This window comes from Babylonia areolata, chromosome 11 (genome assembly GCF_041734735.1).
Source record: "Babylonia areolata isolate BAREFJ2019XMU chromosome 11, ASM4173473v1, whole genome shotgun sequence".
Classification (NCBI taxonomy): domain Eukaryota; kingdom Metazoa; phylum Mollusca; class Gastropoda; order Neogastropoda; family Buccinidae; genus Babylonia; species Babylonia areolata.
Window position 1 is genome coordinate 42,162,249 of NC_134886.1, and position 14,199 is coordinate 42,176,447.

General features: G+C 39.9%; 1 protein-coding gene across 2 annotated transcripts in view; it reads right to left on the reverse strand.

Moving 5' to 3' along the window:
- The window catches only part of LOC143287422 (protein kinase C iota type-like), a 57,399-nt gene that overhangs the window by 41,969 nt on the left and 1,231 nt on the right, over nt 1-14,199 (reverse strand). For both annotated transcript variants that reach the window (XM_076595408.1, XM_076595407.1), the window contains exons 2-9: nt 11,629-11,744; nt 10,029-10,150; nt 7,313-7,402; nt 6,201-6,251; nt 5,084-5,169; nt 2,168-2,299; nt 1,131-1,209; nt 396-436 (exon numbers count right to left, since the gene is read on the reverse strand). In XM_076595408.1, coding sequence (XP_076451523.1) covers nt 396-436; nt 1,131-1,209; nt 2,168-2,299; nt 5,084-5,169; nt 6,201-6,251; nt 7,313-7,402; nt 10,029-10,150; nt 11,629-11,690 — 663 coding nt within the window. In that variant the 5' untranslated portion in view covers nt 11,691-11,744. The remainder of the gene's footprint in view (nt 1-395; nt 437-1,130; nt 1,210-2,167; nt 2,300-5,083; nt 5,170-6,200; nt 6,252-7,312; nt 7,403-10,028; nt 10,151-11,628; nt 11,745-14,199) is intronic.

A 14,199-nucleotide genomic window follows, 5' to 3' on the forward strand; every position in this document is an offset into this window, starting at 1 on the left:
AAGTTACATGAAGGATGTCTAACTCTCTTTAAAAATAAAGAAAAAAAAATCCAACACATACACACACAAAAAAATACAATACAAAGACGAAGCAGTTTCAAATCAAACATCCACAGAATCACCGCCTCAGAAGTGATGCCGAAAGAAATGATAAACTGCAATGTGTCCTTTTCTCATATTGCCTGCAGGTTGTCACCGAGTAGAATACCAAATGATAGCGCGCATGAAACCATAATGCGCATGACATAATCAACAATGACATTTCACACATTTTTGTACTGATGACAAACTAAAAACAAAACAAAAACAAAACAAAATAAAAAGATGTCACACACACAAAGTGATGCACGCATACCACTCCACATCCACCCACCCACCCACACTTGGGCCCTTACCTCTTTCCCCATTTCGTACGTCACTGTGCTGTTCTTAGGACCTGAAAATCAAAGGCACACAATGTTAAACAGTTTCTCTCTTTTTTATTTATTCATTTTTTTCAACAGAAATACTTTCATACATTATGCTCAGCATGCTGGATCAGCAGAAACAGATCACAAGTCTTGTTCCTTGGCCAGACTATCAATAAAATTGCTTTTTTGACACTCTGTTATACAATCTCTGAAGCTTGGTTTTCTCAGCATATTTTGATTCACTCATGTGTATGAGTGTATGTATTACTATTTTTACCCACCTTGCTGGCAGCCAGCCATATTCCATTTTCGGGGATGTGTATGCTGGGTATGTTCTTGTTTCCATAACACACCTAACACTGACATGTATTACAGGATCTTTAACGTGCGCATCTGATCTTCTGCACACTTACACTGACCTGGGAGATTGAAAAAAATCTCCACCTTTAACACATCTGGTCTTCTGAACCCAGGAAACAGGTGAGAATCAAGAACTCTAACCAATCAACCACAACATCTCATCAATTATTCCTCTCTTCTGTGATCACTACAATGCTAAAAGACCAAAAGCGCTTTCAAACCATAGTAAACAACAAAAATCCAGAGTACAATATGCTAACAGATCATAAATTATAGATCAAGCACAAGGGAAAAAAAGATAATGAAGAGACTTAAAAAAAACAAAAAAAAAAAAAAAAGGAAAAAAGAAAGAAATCAAACCTGGCTGTGAAGACCCGTTAGCCTCCCGAGAAGCTGAGGGCATCTTTGATTGTTCCGGCGGCAATGGTTGCTCTGGGCTCTGTAACGTGCGTCATGTAATATGTGTCAACAAACCACAGAAGGATCTGTGTTCAAGAAAAGTGTAGTTTAACAACCACTAAATGTGCACTGACATAAATATGTGCGTGTGTATGTATGTATTTTTATATATATATGTATATATTATTGTATATATATATATATATATATATATATATATGTGTGTGTGTGTGTGTGTGTGTGTAGAGAGAGAGAGAGAGAGCAAGAGAGAGAGCGAGAGAGAACTTGGAACTCAAAACGTTTTTTATTCAAGGAAAAAGATTTTAGGCATGGCCTATTCTTCCAATAGGCTCTCTAACAGAGAGAGAGACAGAGAGACAGAGACAGAGAGAGAGAGACAAAAGAGAGAGAGAGACAGAAACAGAGAGAGACAGAGACAGACACAGAGAGATAAACAGATGGTCTGATAGATAGATAGATACATAGATAGATATATAGACAGATAGATAAATACATACATAGAGATTTTTTTCAGACACACACATGCATCACACACACATACACATACACATACCACACCACACACTCTAACACGCACAAAAAACATTCACATACACACTCTTCCCCACACACACACACACACACACACACATATCACACAAAAAAACATTCACATACACACTCTTCCCCATATGCGCGCACACACACACACACACACACACCACACACAAAAAACCTTTCACATACACACTCTTCCCCACATGCACAAACACACACACCACACACAAAAAACCTTTCACATACACACTCTTCCCCACATGCACAAACACACACACCACACACAAAAAAACCTTTCACATACACTCTTCCCCACATGCGCACGCACACACACACACACACACACACACACACAACCACACACAAAAAACCTTTCACATACACACTCTTCCCCACATGCACACCCACACACACACACAAACACGAGGACAGGGTCTCACCATCTGAGCGCCACACATGGGGTGAAACAGCTTGTGGCAGCGTTTGTGCACTGTCATCTTGCACCGCGTGCACTTGAAGCCCTGCCTGCCCAGCCCCCAGATGCGATCCGAACACACCGCACACAGGGCTTTCTGGAAGCGTGAGGGAGCAAATAAGGTTCTTCTTTGGTACAAACACAAAAGAAATTATCCATTCATTCGTATATTCATTCATGTTGCTTAGAGTCCAGGGACATATCAAACAGGGCCATGTTATAAAATCATAAAAATATCATAAAAATAAAAGAAACTATTTATTCATTAATTCATTCATTCATTCATGTCGCATATAGCCCATCCGGCCACACAGGGCCATATTGGGTCTGAAAAAAATATAAATATTGATCCCAAACACACAGCACACAGAGCCTTGTGCATGATGGAACAAAGAAGGGTTTTCTTTAGTTTGAAAATAAAATAAATCAGCTATACATTTATTAGTTCATTTATGTCGCATGTAGCCCAGGTTAATGTTGGACAGGGCCATATCAGGACCGAAAAAATAACAATATTGATCCCAAACACACAGGTTTTCTTTTGTTTGAAGAAATTATTTATTCATTCATTCATGTCGCATGTAGCCTAGGGCCATATTGGACAGGGCCATATCAGGACTGAAAAATATCAATATTGATCTCAAATACACAGGACACACAGCTCTGTCTGTGATGGAACAAAAATGGGTTTTCTTTAGTTTGAAAATAAAAGAAACTATATATTTATTCATTCATTCATTCATGTCGCACATAGCCCAGGGCCATATTATAAAATCATAACAATATCAGAAAAATAAAAGAAACTATTTATTCATCGATTCATTTATTTATTCATTCATTTTTGTCGCACATAGCCCAGGTCCATATTCAAATATCCTAACAATATCATAAAAATAAAAGAAACTATTTATTCATTCATTCATTCATTTTTGTCGCACATTGCCCATCCAGCCACACAGGGCTGTATTGGGACTGAAAAAAAATATGAATACTGATCCCAAACACACAGCACAAAGAACCATATGTGTGAGGGAAGAACAAAAAAAAAAAAAAAGATTTTCTGCACAAAAAGCATATTACTAAATATTAAGAAGGGTTTGCAGACACACTCTCGTCTGATTTTCTTGGCGGTTCCCCAGTTTTTGCTAGCGAGAACCGCGTGTGCATGCACGTCTCCATTTCCTTTTTTTCCAGGTCACTGAATTTCGTAGTGGAAACCGCTGTTCTGATGAAAGGATTTTGAACATTTTCAGAGACAATTTTTTTTGCAAGTTTACAAAATATATTTGGTTTTATAATTGTACCCATCATTTGCTTTAGTCTTCTATGTTTACTTTCAGAGTGTTTCTTGTCATGTATCTTCCATTATGTATTTGAACTGATCCATTTAGAAATTCTGCCAAAAAGTTGTCCTGCCAAATCATATGACCTACTTCTTGCACTGTGAGCAACAAAAAGTTCACCATGAAAGTTTGACCTACTTCTTGCACTGTGAGCAACAAAACCTACTTCTTGCACTGTGAGCAACAAAAAGTTCACCATGTAAGTTTGACCTACTTCTTGCACTGTGAGCAACAAAACCTACTTCTTGCACTGTGAGCAACAAAAAGTTCACCATGTAAGTTTGACCTACTTCTTGCACTGTGAGCAACAAAACCTACTTCTTGCACTGTGAGCAACAAAAAGTTCACCATGAAAGTGGGCCAGCACACCCTCCCTACTGATCCCATAACCCCTAGATACAAACTGAACACACCATACAAAGAGCTTTCAGTGTGAGGCGACAAAAACATTTTCTTCAGTTTAAAAATGAAAGAAAATACATATTCATTAATGAAAGAAAACACATATTCATTTGTCTATCTATTCATTATTTACTTATTCTTTCATCTTTGTTGCTCAAAGCCCAGATGATCACATAAGTGGGATCCAAATTTAAAGGACACGCACAAATGTTTTCCTTCAGCTTAAAAATAAAAGAATGTATTCATTTAGATATTCATATATTTTTGCTGCTTGGAAGTTAAAGCCCAGCTGATCACAAAGGGCCATTACCATCGGCACTGAAAAACTGTAAACATTGATCATGATGAACGTGTAAAAACAACAACAAAAAACCTGGAAAAGAAATTTAGACACAGGATCATTCATATTCATGCACCATGAATATCAGATTTTTTACACAATGCACAGAAGAAACACACAATCTGACTACTGAATGTGAGATTACTTATTTATTTTTATGCTTTATACACTGCACTGATGGAACTAACAATACTCTCTTCTCCTTCTTCTTCTGCGTTCGTGGGCTGCAACTCCCACGTTCACTCGTATGCACACGAGTGGGCTTTTACGTGTATGACCGTTTTTACTCCACCATGTAGGCAGACATACTCCGTTTTTCGGGGGTGTGCATGCTGGGTATGTTCTTGTTTCCATAACCCACCAAACGCTGACATGGATTACAGGATCTTTAATATGCGTATTTGATCTTCTGCTTGCATATACACATGAAGGGGGTTCAGGCACTAGCAGGTCTGCACATATGTTGACCTGGGAGATTGTAAAAATCTCCACCCTTCACCCACCAGACGCCGTCACCATGATTCAAACCTGGGACCCTCAGATTGACAGTCAACGCTTTAACCACTCGGCTATTGCGCCCGTCTAACAATACTCTAACTGCACACACATACGCAACATACACACAGACATATACTTGCAAACACATACACATACATGTGTGCGTGTGCACACACTCACACAAGCATGCTTGCACACACACACACACACACACACACACACACACACACACACACAGGCATGCTTGCACACACGAACACACACACACACACTTTCACAACTACCCTACAAAACCCACCCTAGAGAATCTCTTGGCCTGATAGGAATGTCCATTGTAGACGTACAGCTTCCGCCATCTGCGTGCCCCTCGCCGATACATGTTGCCTGCACACACAACAACAAATCTTTATCTTTTTTGTGTGTGTTTTTTTCAGAAGTAAATAATCAGCAGGAGCGGTGGCCTAGTGGAAATGAACCCAAACAGGAACCAGCGTCCATGGGTTTAATTCAATACATGTTGCCTGCACACACAACAATCTGTGCCTGTAAGACCAGTGACAGCAAATCTTTTTCTATTTTTCTTCTTTTTTCAGAAGTAAATCATCAACAGAAAATGGTGGCCTAGTGGAAATAAACCCAACTAGGAACCAGTGTCCATGGATTTGAGTTGATACATGCTGCCTGCACACACAATAACTTGTGCCTGTATGGCCTCTGACGGCAAATCCTTTCTTTTTAATTCTTGTTTTTTCAGAAGTAAATCATCAACAGTGGAATGGTGGCCCAGTGGAAATGAACCCAACTAGGAAACAGCGTCCATGGGCTTGAGTCCCACACACATATCAGGATTTTTATCCCCTCTTTTCCACTAAGCTGTGTGTGGTGGTCTCGACTCTAGTCTTTCAGATGAGATGATAAACTGAGGTCCTACGTGCAGCGGACACTAAGAGCAAGTAAAAGCACCCATGGCAACAAAAGGGTTGTACCTGGCAAAATTCTGTGGAAAAATCCCCTTTGATAGGAAAACAAATAGGCCTGCAGACAGAAAAAGAAAAAAAGTAATATGGGTGGCACTGCACTGAGGCACTGCACTCTGCTCTGTCAGGGAAGAGCAGCCTGAATTTCACATGAAGAAATCCACTGAGACAAAAAATGTCATACTATGCAATACAATGCAGCTTGTTTGTGTCTGTGGAGGTGAATCTTTTCCTTTTTTTTCAAACAAAAATGAATCATAACTGACTGGTCACAGAAATTATAGTTAAGTCAACCACAAAGACCACCACCCCAGCCAGGGCTTTACAAAAGTTCTTGTTCTCATTCTGAATTTCTACATCTCTCTTTCTCACGTCTATGTATATACCCCTCTCTCTCTCTCTCTGTCTCTCTCTGCTTCCATAAAGCTAAAAACTTACGATCTTCTCCAACACATGGCATGCCTGGTCGTTCAGGAACATTGGGGAACACTGGAATGAGACAAAACAGATTAACCCCTAAAAATGTTTCCATGTAAAAACATGTGATGCAACAATACACAGAAGTGACTAAAAAAGCCCAAAAGTCTATACAAAACAAACATGTATGGTATTTTGATGACTTCAAGACATTCCAGATTACAAGATGCACACACAATTGATGCAATTGACACAGCGTATTATAAGACACACACTCAAATCAAGCATCAACGGGTCAGTCGCTGTCATTGCAGCCATATAAACTCCTTCATATTCTTCCACATGGATGAAGGTGGCTCTATGGTTAAGGCACTTATCTTTATGTTCTGAAATTTGCATAATCCACCAAATACTGACATGGATTACGCCTACCAGATATTTAACGTGCATGTGTTTGATCTTCTGCATGTGTAATGCATGAATGAGGTTCACATACTTGCAAGTCTGCACATGTGCTGACCTTGGAGATTGGACAATTGATCTGCATCCCTAACTCACCATATGTAGTTGGGATTCGAACCAAGGACCCTGGGACTGGAAGTCCATAGTTCTAAGTTTCAGTGTCAGTTTCAAGAAGGTGTTAAAGCATACAGACTGATTCATACAAGCTTCTCCACATCTGCTGCACTGAAAAAAATAAAGAGAAAAAGGTCCTATCTGACTGGCTATCATTATTGTGACTTAAGTTAAATAGGTACCAGTAGTTAAGTGTGAGATCAACAATGATTCCTGGGAGGGCCTTGCAGATGACCGCAAGAGATGGAGAAGCACCCTCAAGAATCAGCTACGGATTGGTGAGGACAAACTGTCAGCTGCTGCAGCAGAAAAGCGAGCTCGCAGAAAAGGGACGGCAGCCGACAGACCAGCATCAGTTTACACATGTGACCGCTGCGACAGAGACTGTCTCTCTCGCATCGGTCTCTACAGTCACAGGCGACGCTGCTTGGTCCAAGCAGACAGCCCAATTAGACATTAGGTCGGGTATACTCTATCCATGGTCAGCCATGACCGAAGGAAGCCTACTACTACTACTGCCTACTAGTTCGGTGTGATTTCACACAAACAGAACATACCGTGGATGTTCAGTTCAGAATCTTTGTTGACCTCATACAGACGAATTGCTTCATCCAGCTCCGTTTGGGAAGATATTGTGCACGGGTCACCTGTGGACAATGTCAATCAATAACAACAAAAATATAAATAATAACAGTATCAAGAATAAAAACAATGAAGATGGTTGGAGAATGCGGCTGAAGTTTCCCTGCTCCTAAAATTTTGGAACTCCCTGCCATCCAGTCTGTGTAACACTCCCAACTCATGGACAAATTCAAAGCTGATCTCAGGACAACCATTCCCTTAAGTATGATAGGATTCTTGATAAGTCTTTCTTTTTCCAACCATTCCCTTCAGTATGTTATAGGATTCTCAAGACAGTTTTTATTGACAACCATTCCCTTCAGTATGTTATAGGATTCTCAAGACAGTTTTATTGACAACCATTCCCTTCAGTATTTTATTTCTCAAGACAGTTTTACAACCATTCCCTTCAGTATGTTATAGGATTCTCAAGACAGTTTTTATTGACAACCATTCCCTTCAGTATGTTATAGGATTCTCAAGACAGTTTTTATTGACAACCATTCCCTTCAGTATGTTATAGGATTCTCAAGGCAGTTTTTATTGACAACCATTCCCTTCAGTGTGTTATAGGATTCTCAGGACAGGTTTTATTGACAACCATTCCCATCAGTGTGTTATAAGGTGTGTGTGTGTGTGGATGGCTCTTTGTAAGTCCGTGTTTTCTGTGCATGAATTATGCCAGAGGGAGTGTGTACAGACCAATTCATATTCAATGTGCCAGGGGCTCTGAATAGGAAGACTGGGGCCAGTCATTTCCTTCCACAGTTTCAACCTTCCCTGATCGAAGTCAAAAACCCATTCACACCTGGGTGGAGTGAGGAAAATTTATCGGGAGCAAAGGAGACACCACCATGCCAAAACAGGGCCTTGAACTCTGACCACTAGTGAACACTGGATCAACACCTCACCAAGTCTGCCAAGGGACCTTTTTACACACACATACACAAACACCCAACCACATAGTACACATCCACAACACTTGTATAACAGACATCATGCGCTGCAATCAGAAGAAATGTACAGGCAGTCGGAAGAGAGGGAGTGGACGACGGGGGGTAAGGGGGGTCAGGAAAAAAATGGCAAGCGTTCCAGAAAGGGACACTCACACAGGCTTAATCACTTATGCAGCCTCAGCATGTCACTGGCCTGGCTGACTTAGTTACAGAGAAATCAATAGTCCCTGTGGGGGGCGGGGCAGAAGAGGGGTGGTAGTGAATGAGAGTGAATGTGTGTGTGTGTGTGTGTGTGTGTGTGCCAGTGTGTGTCTGTCAGTATGTGTTTTTATGTGTGCATGAGAGAAATAGAAAGAAAGTGAGTGTGAGAGAGAGAGAGAGAGAGAGAGAGAGAGAGACAGACAGACAGACAGACAGACAGACAGACAGAAACAGGCAGACAGGGTATGTGAGTGAGTAAGTAAGTGAGTGAGTGAGTGAGTGAGTGTGTGTGTGTGTTTGTATGTGTGTGTGTGTGTGTGTGTGTGCGTGTGTATACGCACCCGCACAGTGTGTGTGTGTGTGTGTGTGTGTGTGTGCGTGTCTGTGTGTGTGTGTGTTCGTTCTTTAGTTTAACGTCTTTTCACTGTAAGTGATATTAGATGAACATACATATGTATATATGCGTGCCTGCGTGCGTGCGTGCATGCGTGTGTGCGAGTGAGCATGTGTGCGTGTGCGCATGCGCGTGTGTGTGTGCACGGTGCATGTCTGTGTGTGTGTGTGTGTGTGTGTGCACAGACACACATGTATGTGTATGTGTGTCCATGCAAGTATCTGGTTAAATAAACGATACAACACATAATACAACAAATACACTTCTTCAAAGCATGGGTGGTGGGGGGTGGAGGGTGAACAGCAGTGCAGATCAATATATTTCATCATCATCATCATCAAAATATGGCTTTTATCAATCATTCATAAACTGCTGTTTTTTTAGCAGTTTCACCACACGACAATAAAAACACACGCTCCGGTTCTCACTTCTGACTTTTACATTAACTTCTGTTCATTACTGCTTGTGTTGTGTTGTGTTGTGTTATGTTGGTCCTGCACATCATACCAACTGGAGAACAGGGTGCAGTTTACTGTTTATTTTTCTTCATTTGTTTTTATTGTTTTTTCCAGTGAATAAGCATTCCATGCAGTAAACTATTTCACTGATTTAGTGACAGACACAAGCGTTTTTGCTTTTCTTTATCTTTTATTCATGTACCAACTGAAGTAATAGAAATAAAATCATAAAATATCAAAAAATATAATTAGGTAGAAGAGTTGTAAGAGCAGTGTCCACACAATCAGTCTTTAAAAATGCCCCAAAACAATCAACCCACAATACTTAACCAATTCAGCAATTAACACTCGACTCAGACACACATAACGCTCACACAAATACAGTGACGCATGCACACATACAGGTGTAATTATTCAGACCCACACACAAACTCTTTAAAAATGCTTCATTATAAAGACGCAACAGCCTTCATAGCAATCAATACTCACACACACACAAACAAAAACTCTTTAAAAATCCTCAATTATAACTCCACAATATTCAAATCATTGAACACTCTAAACACCCCCTCCCCCACTACACACACACACACACACACACACACACACACACACACACACAAACACACACACAAATACTTGCCTTCCTCATCAAGCCATTTAACAGTGAACGGCTGGCAATCATCAAATTTGCAGATGTCTTTGATCTCCGCACAGAAGTCAATGTAGTTCATGTCCATTTTTATGTTGGTCACCAGAATGTCTCTGAAACATTGTAAGCAACACACATTTTCATTTATGACTTCTAAGGTAGAAAGTATGCAGTGGACATTATCAAAACTTTACAACTCTGTTATTAAAAAAATTAAAAAAATAAAAAATAAAAAATTAATTCCAAGCACACTGTTTCAGTTCTGAGTTCAGACAGGGCTTGAAACTTTTTAATTGCTACATGTATACATGTGTATGTACATTTATAGAAACACATTTAGTCATGTCAAAACCATGTCACATACCATCATGATGCAGTTTTGAGTTCAGACAGGGTTTGAAACTAACAGACCAGTCTGAAAAATACTCCATTCGTGTTACAAGTCAGTCCACAACTCAACAGATCCAGTTCATTTACAGTCACCTCAAATTGGAATATACATACCAGAACGACATCAAGAACCCTTTTTTTTTTATTGCTACATGTATACCTGTTTATGTACATTTATAGAAACACATTTAGTCATGTTAAAACCATGTCACATACCATCATGTAGTATGATGTACTCCGACCGCTAAGTTGATCAACAAAATATCCACTAATCAGAATACATAAATATGAAAAATATATACATATATTTTGACAAAGCATCAATGAAATTGAATATCATGCTTCCTGCTCAGAACTCTTTCTTTATTTTCTCCTTCTGTTTCCTCTTCAAGTTCAAATGTGCATGGAAGAAATACTGAATAAAAAACAAACAAAACCAACCCATGTTCCCATAACCATTCCATACCTGTAATACCAAACATGCTGAAAGTGCTACTCCCCTCATTAATACATTATACAGGTCATTAACATCAGCATTAACAACGCTTAGTGATATTGATAATGTTCCCATACCCACTGCAGCCAACTTTGAGCCTGACGCCACACATTATAATACAAGTCATTTGATCAGCACAGATGTTTGGGCTTGAAGACACACATTATACAGTGCAGTAAAATCAGCATTAATATTTAGTGATATTGTTCCCTGACCCACTGTTGTTTAGTGATAACATTCCCCGATCCATTGCAGCCAACGTTGAGCCTGACAGCACACATTATACAGGTCATTAACATCAGCATTAATGTTTAGTGATAACATTCCCCTACCCACTGTAGTCGTTGAGCCTGATGGCACACATTATACAGGTCATTAACATCAGCAAAAATGTTTAGTGATAACATTCCCTAACCACTGTTGTTTAGTGATAATATTCCCCTACCCATTGTAGTCAACTAGGAGCCTGACAGCACACATTATAAAGTCATTAATATCAGCATTAATTTTCAGTGATGTTCCCCAACCCAATGTTGCTAACTTTGAGTCTGACGGTACACATTATATAAGTAAAACTAATCAATATCAGCATTAATATTTAGTGATAATGTTCCACAACCCATTGCAGCCAACTTTGAGCCTGACAGCATACAATATACAGATCATTAACATCAGCATTAATGTTTAGTGATAACGTTCCCCTACCCATTGTAGCCAACTTTGAGCCTGACGGCACTGTCAAGGTCAGCAGCGTCCAGAGTGGGCATCTTGTTCTTGGGAACCACCACGCTGCTCCAGAAACGGCACCACAGTGTGACAACCTGATTATCGCAACACAAGGAAATGAGTCACTCATTATTATCATCATTATTACTTTCCACATCTATTTATTATTATAATTATTTTTTGCAGTTTCTCAAGGAGGCATCACTGCGTTTGGATGAATCCACATTCTGTACACAACATGTGCTGAGCAGATGCCTGACAGCAGTATAACCCAACTCGCTTGTCAGGCCTTGAGTGTGTGCATAAATATAAATATATATACATACATACACACATATATATGTGTGTGTATATATATATATATATTTGTATATCATATCAGCAAGGATTTCTTCTATAGAATTTAGCCAGAGGACAACACTTTTGTTGCCATGGGTTCTTATACAGTATACAAAGTGTGTGCTGCATGCAGGATCTCGGTTTATCATCTCATCCAAATGACTTGACACTCAGTTTGATTTTACAGTCAAAAGTTGGGAGAAAGGTTGAGAGCAGGATTCGAACCAGACCCTCACACACACTGTACTGGCAGGTAAGCATCTTAACTGTTCTGCCAGTTTGCTCCTAGTTGCTCATTAGCTGCAAGAAACAAAGTCAGACATAAACAACAAGGCAATCACACACACAGACACACACACAGACACACAAACACAGAGTGGGCATCTTATCTTGGGAACCACAATGCTGCACCAGAACCGGCACCAGGTGTGACAACCTGATCACCACAAGACAACAAGGGACTGAGTAACTCATTATCTCATTGAGCTCTGCACCGAAGCACTGCTCCACCGTCAAATTTCACCTCATTGAAATGGATTCCACATTCATACCGTATATATATATATATATATATATGCATAAGAATTAAGATACAAAAAAAAGGAAACCAACTTCTAAAGTAATTCTGGATGTGTCCACATGAAGTTTGGAGGTACAAAATGTATATTTTCTGTTCTGCATTTTTTCTGCATCAATATAGCATGGAAGCCTGCCGACGCTGTAAAATCCACAGGGCTGAATCAGAATTGGCTGACTGCAAGGAACTATGTCAGAGTAACAACAAGGCAGTCACACACACACACACACACACACACACACACACAGTGTGGGCATCTTGTTCTTGAGAGCCACTGTGACAACCTGATCACACAACACAAGGGACCAAGTCACTCATTAACTGCAAGGAACTAAGTCAGACAGTTAACAACAAGGCAATCACACACACAGACACACAGACATAGACACACATATAAACACACACACACAAACACAGTGTTCCTGGGAGCCATCACCCTATTTCAGAACTGGCACAAGAGCGTGACAACCTGATCACTGCAGTAAGGATCTGAGTCACTCGGTAAAAGCAATGAGCTGACAGAGTCAGACAGTACTAACAAGGTAATCACACACACACACACACACACAGTGGGAATCTTGTTCTTGGGAACCATCACACAGCACCAGAACTGGCGCCACAGTGTGACAACCTGATCATACCACAACAACAGTAGTGGAATGGTAACCTGAAAGTATCTTGTTTACCTAGGAAGCAAGAGAATCTGAGCACACAGTGTTCCAATCCCACACCTGCAAGTATTTTAATAATAATAATAATAATAATAATAATAATAAATACTTATACAGCACACTTTCCAGAAATCTGCTCTTTGTGCTTTACAAAACACTTTGTTTACATAACACATTACATCAATGTTATGTACACACACAAAAATGTAACTAACTCTCTCTCTCTCACACACTCACACACACACACACACACACACACACACACAAGCTTCTCCTCGTCCACTAGACCCTGAGTGGCGGTGTGGATATCAGTCATTCGAGTGAGACAATATACAAAAGTGCCATGTGCAGCATGCTCTTAGTGCATGTAAATGAACCAATGGCAACAAACAGGTTGTCCTTGACAACATTATGTTGGAAAGTCCACTTTGACAGGAAAACACATACACAGTCTGCACTTATGCAGGCAGCCAAAAAGGGGGGGGGGGGGGGGGTGACACTTTTACTGTAGCCATGCACTCTTCCAAGAGAGAGAGCAGCTCAAATTTCACAGAGAGAAATCTATTGTGACATAAGAGTATTAATACTAATAGTAATACGAACAATGCCAAGGCATTGAGTCACTCAATGAATAACAACAATGACAAGAACCAGGAAGAGGAAACAGCTTCCTGTCCACTTTCTCTAAGGATTATCAGCAAACACACAGTACATACACACCACACACAAACACAACCACACACAATTATGCTTAATTTCATTGCTAACCACACTCTTGTTAAATGGTGCTGCGCCATCAGGAAAAAAAACATACCTATGTTCGTTTCCGAGGGTGCTAAACCTAAATCACAAATCAAAACAGGTGTAATACAGAAAAAAAATGTATTTGTAAAATTTCTAGTATAAACTGTCTATCAGTATCACTATGTCTATATATATATATATATGTGTGTCTATTTAGTA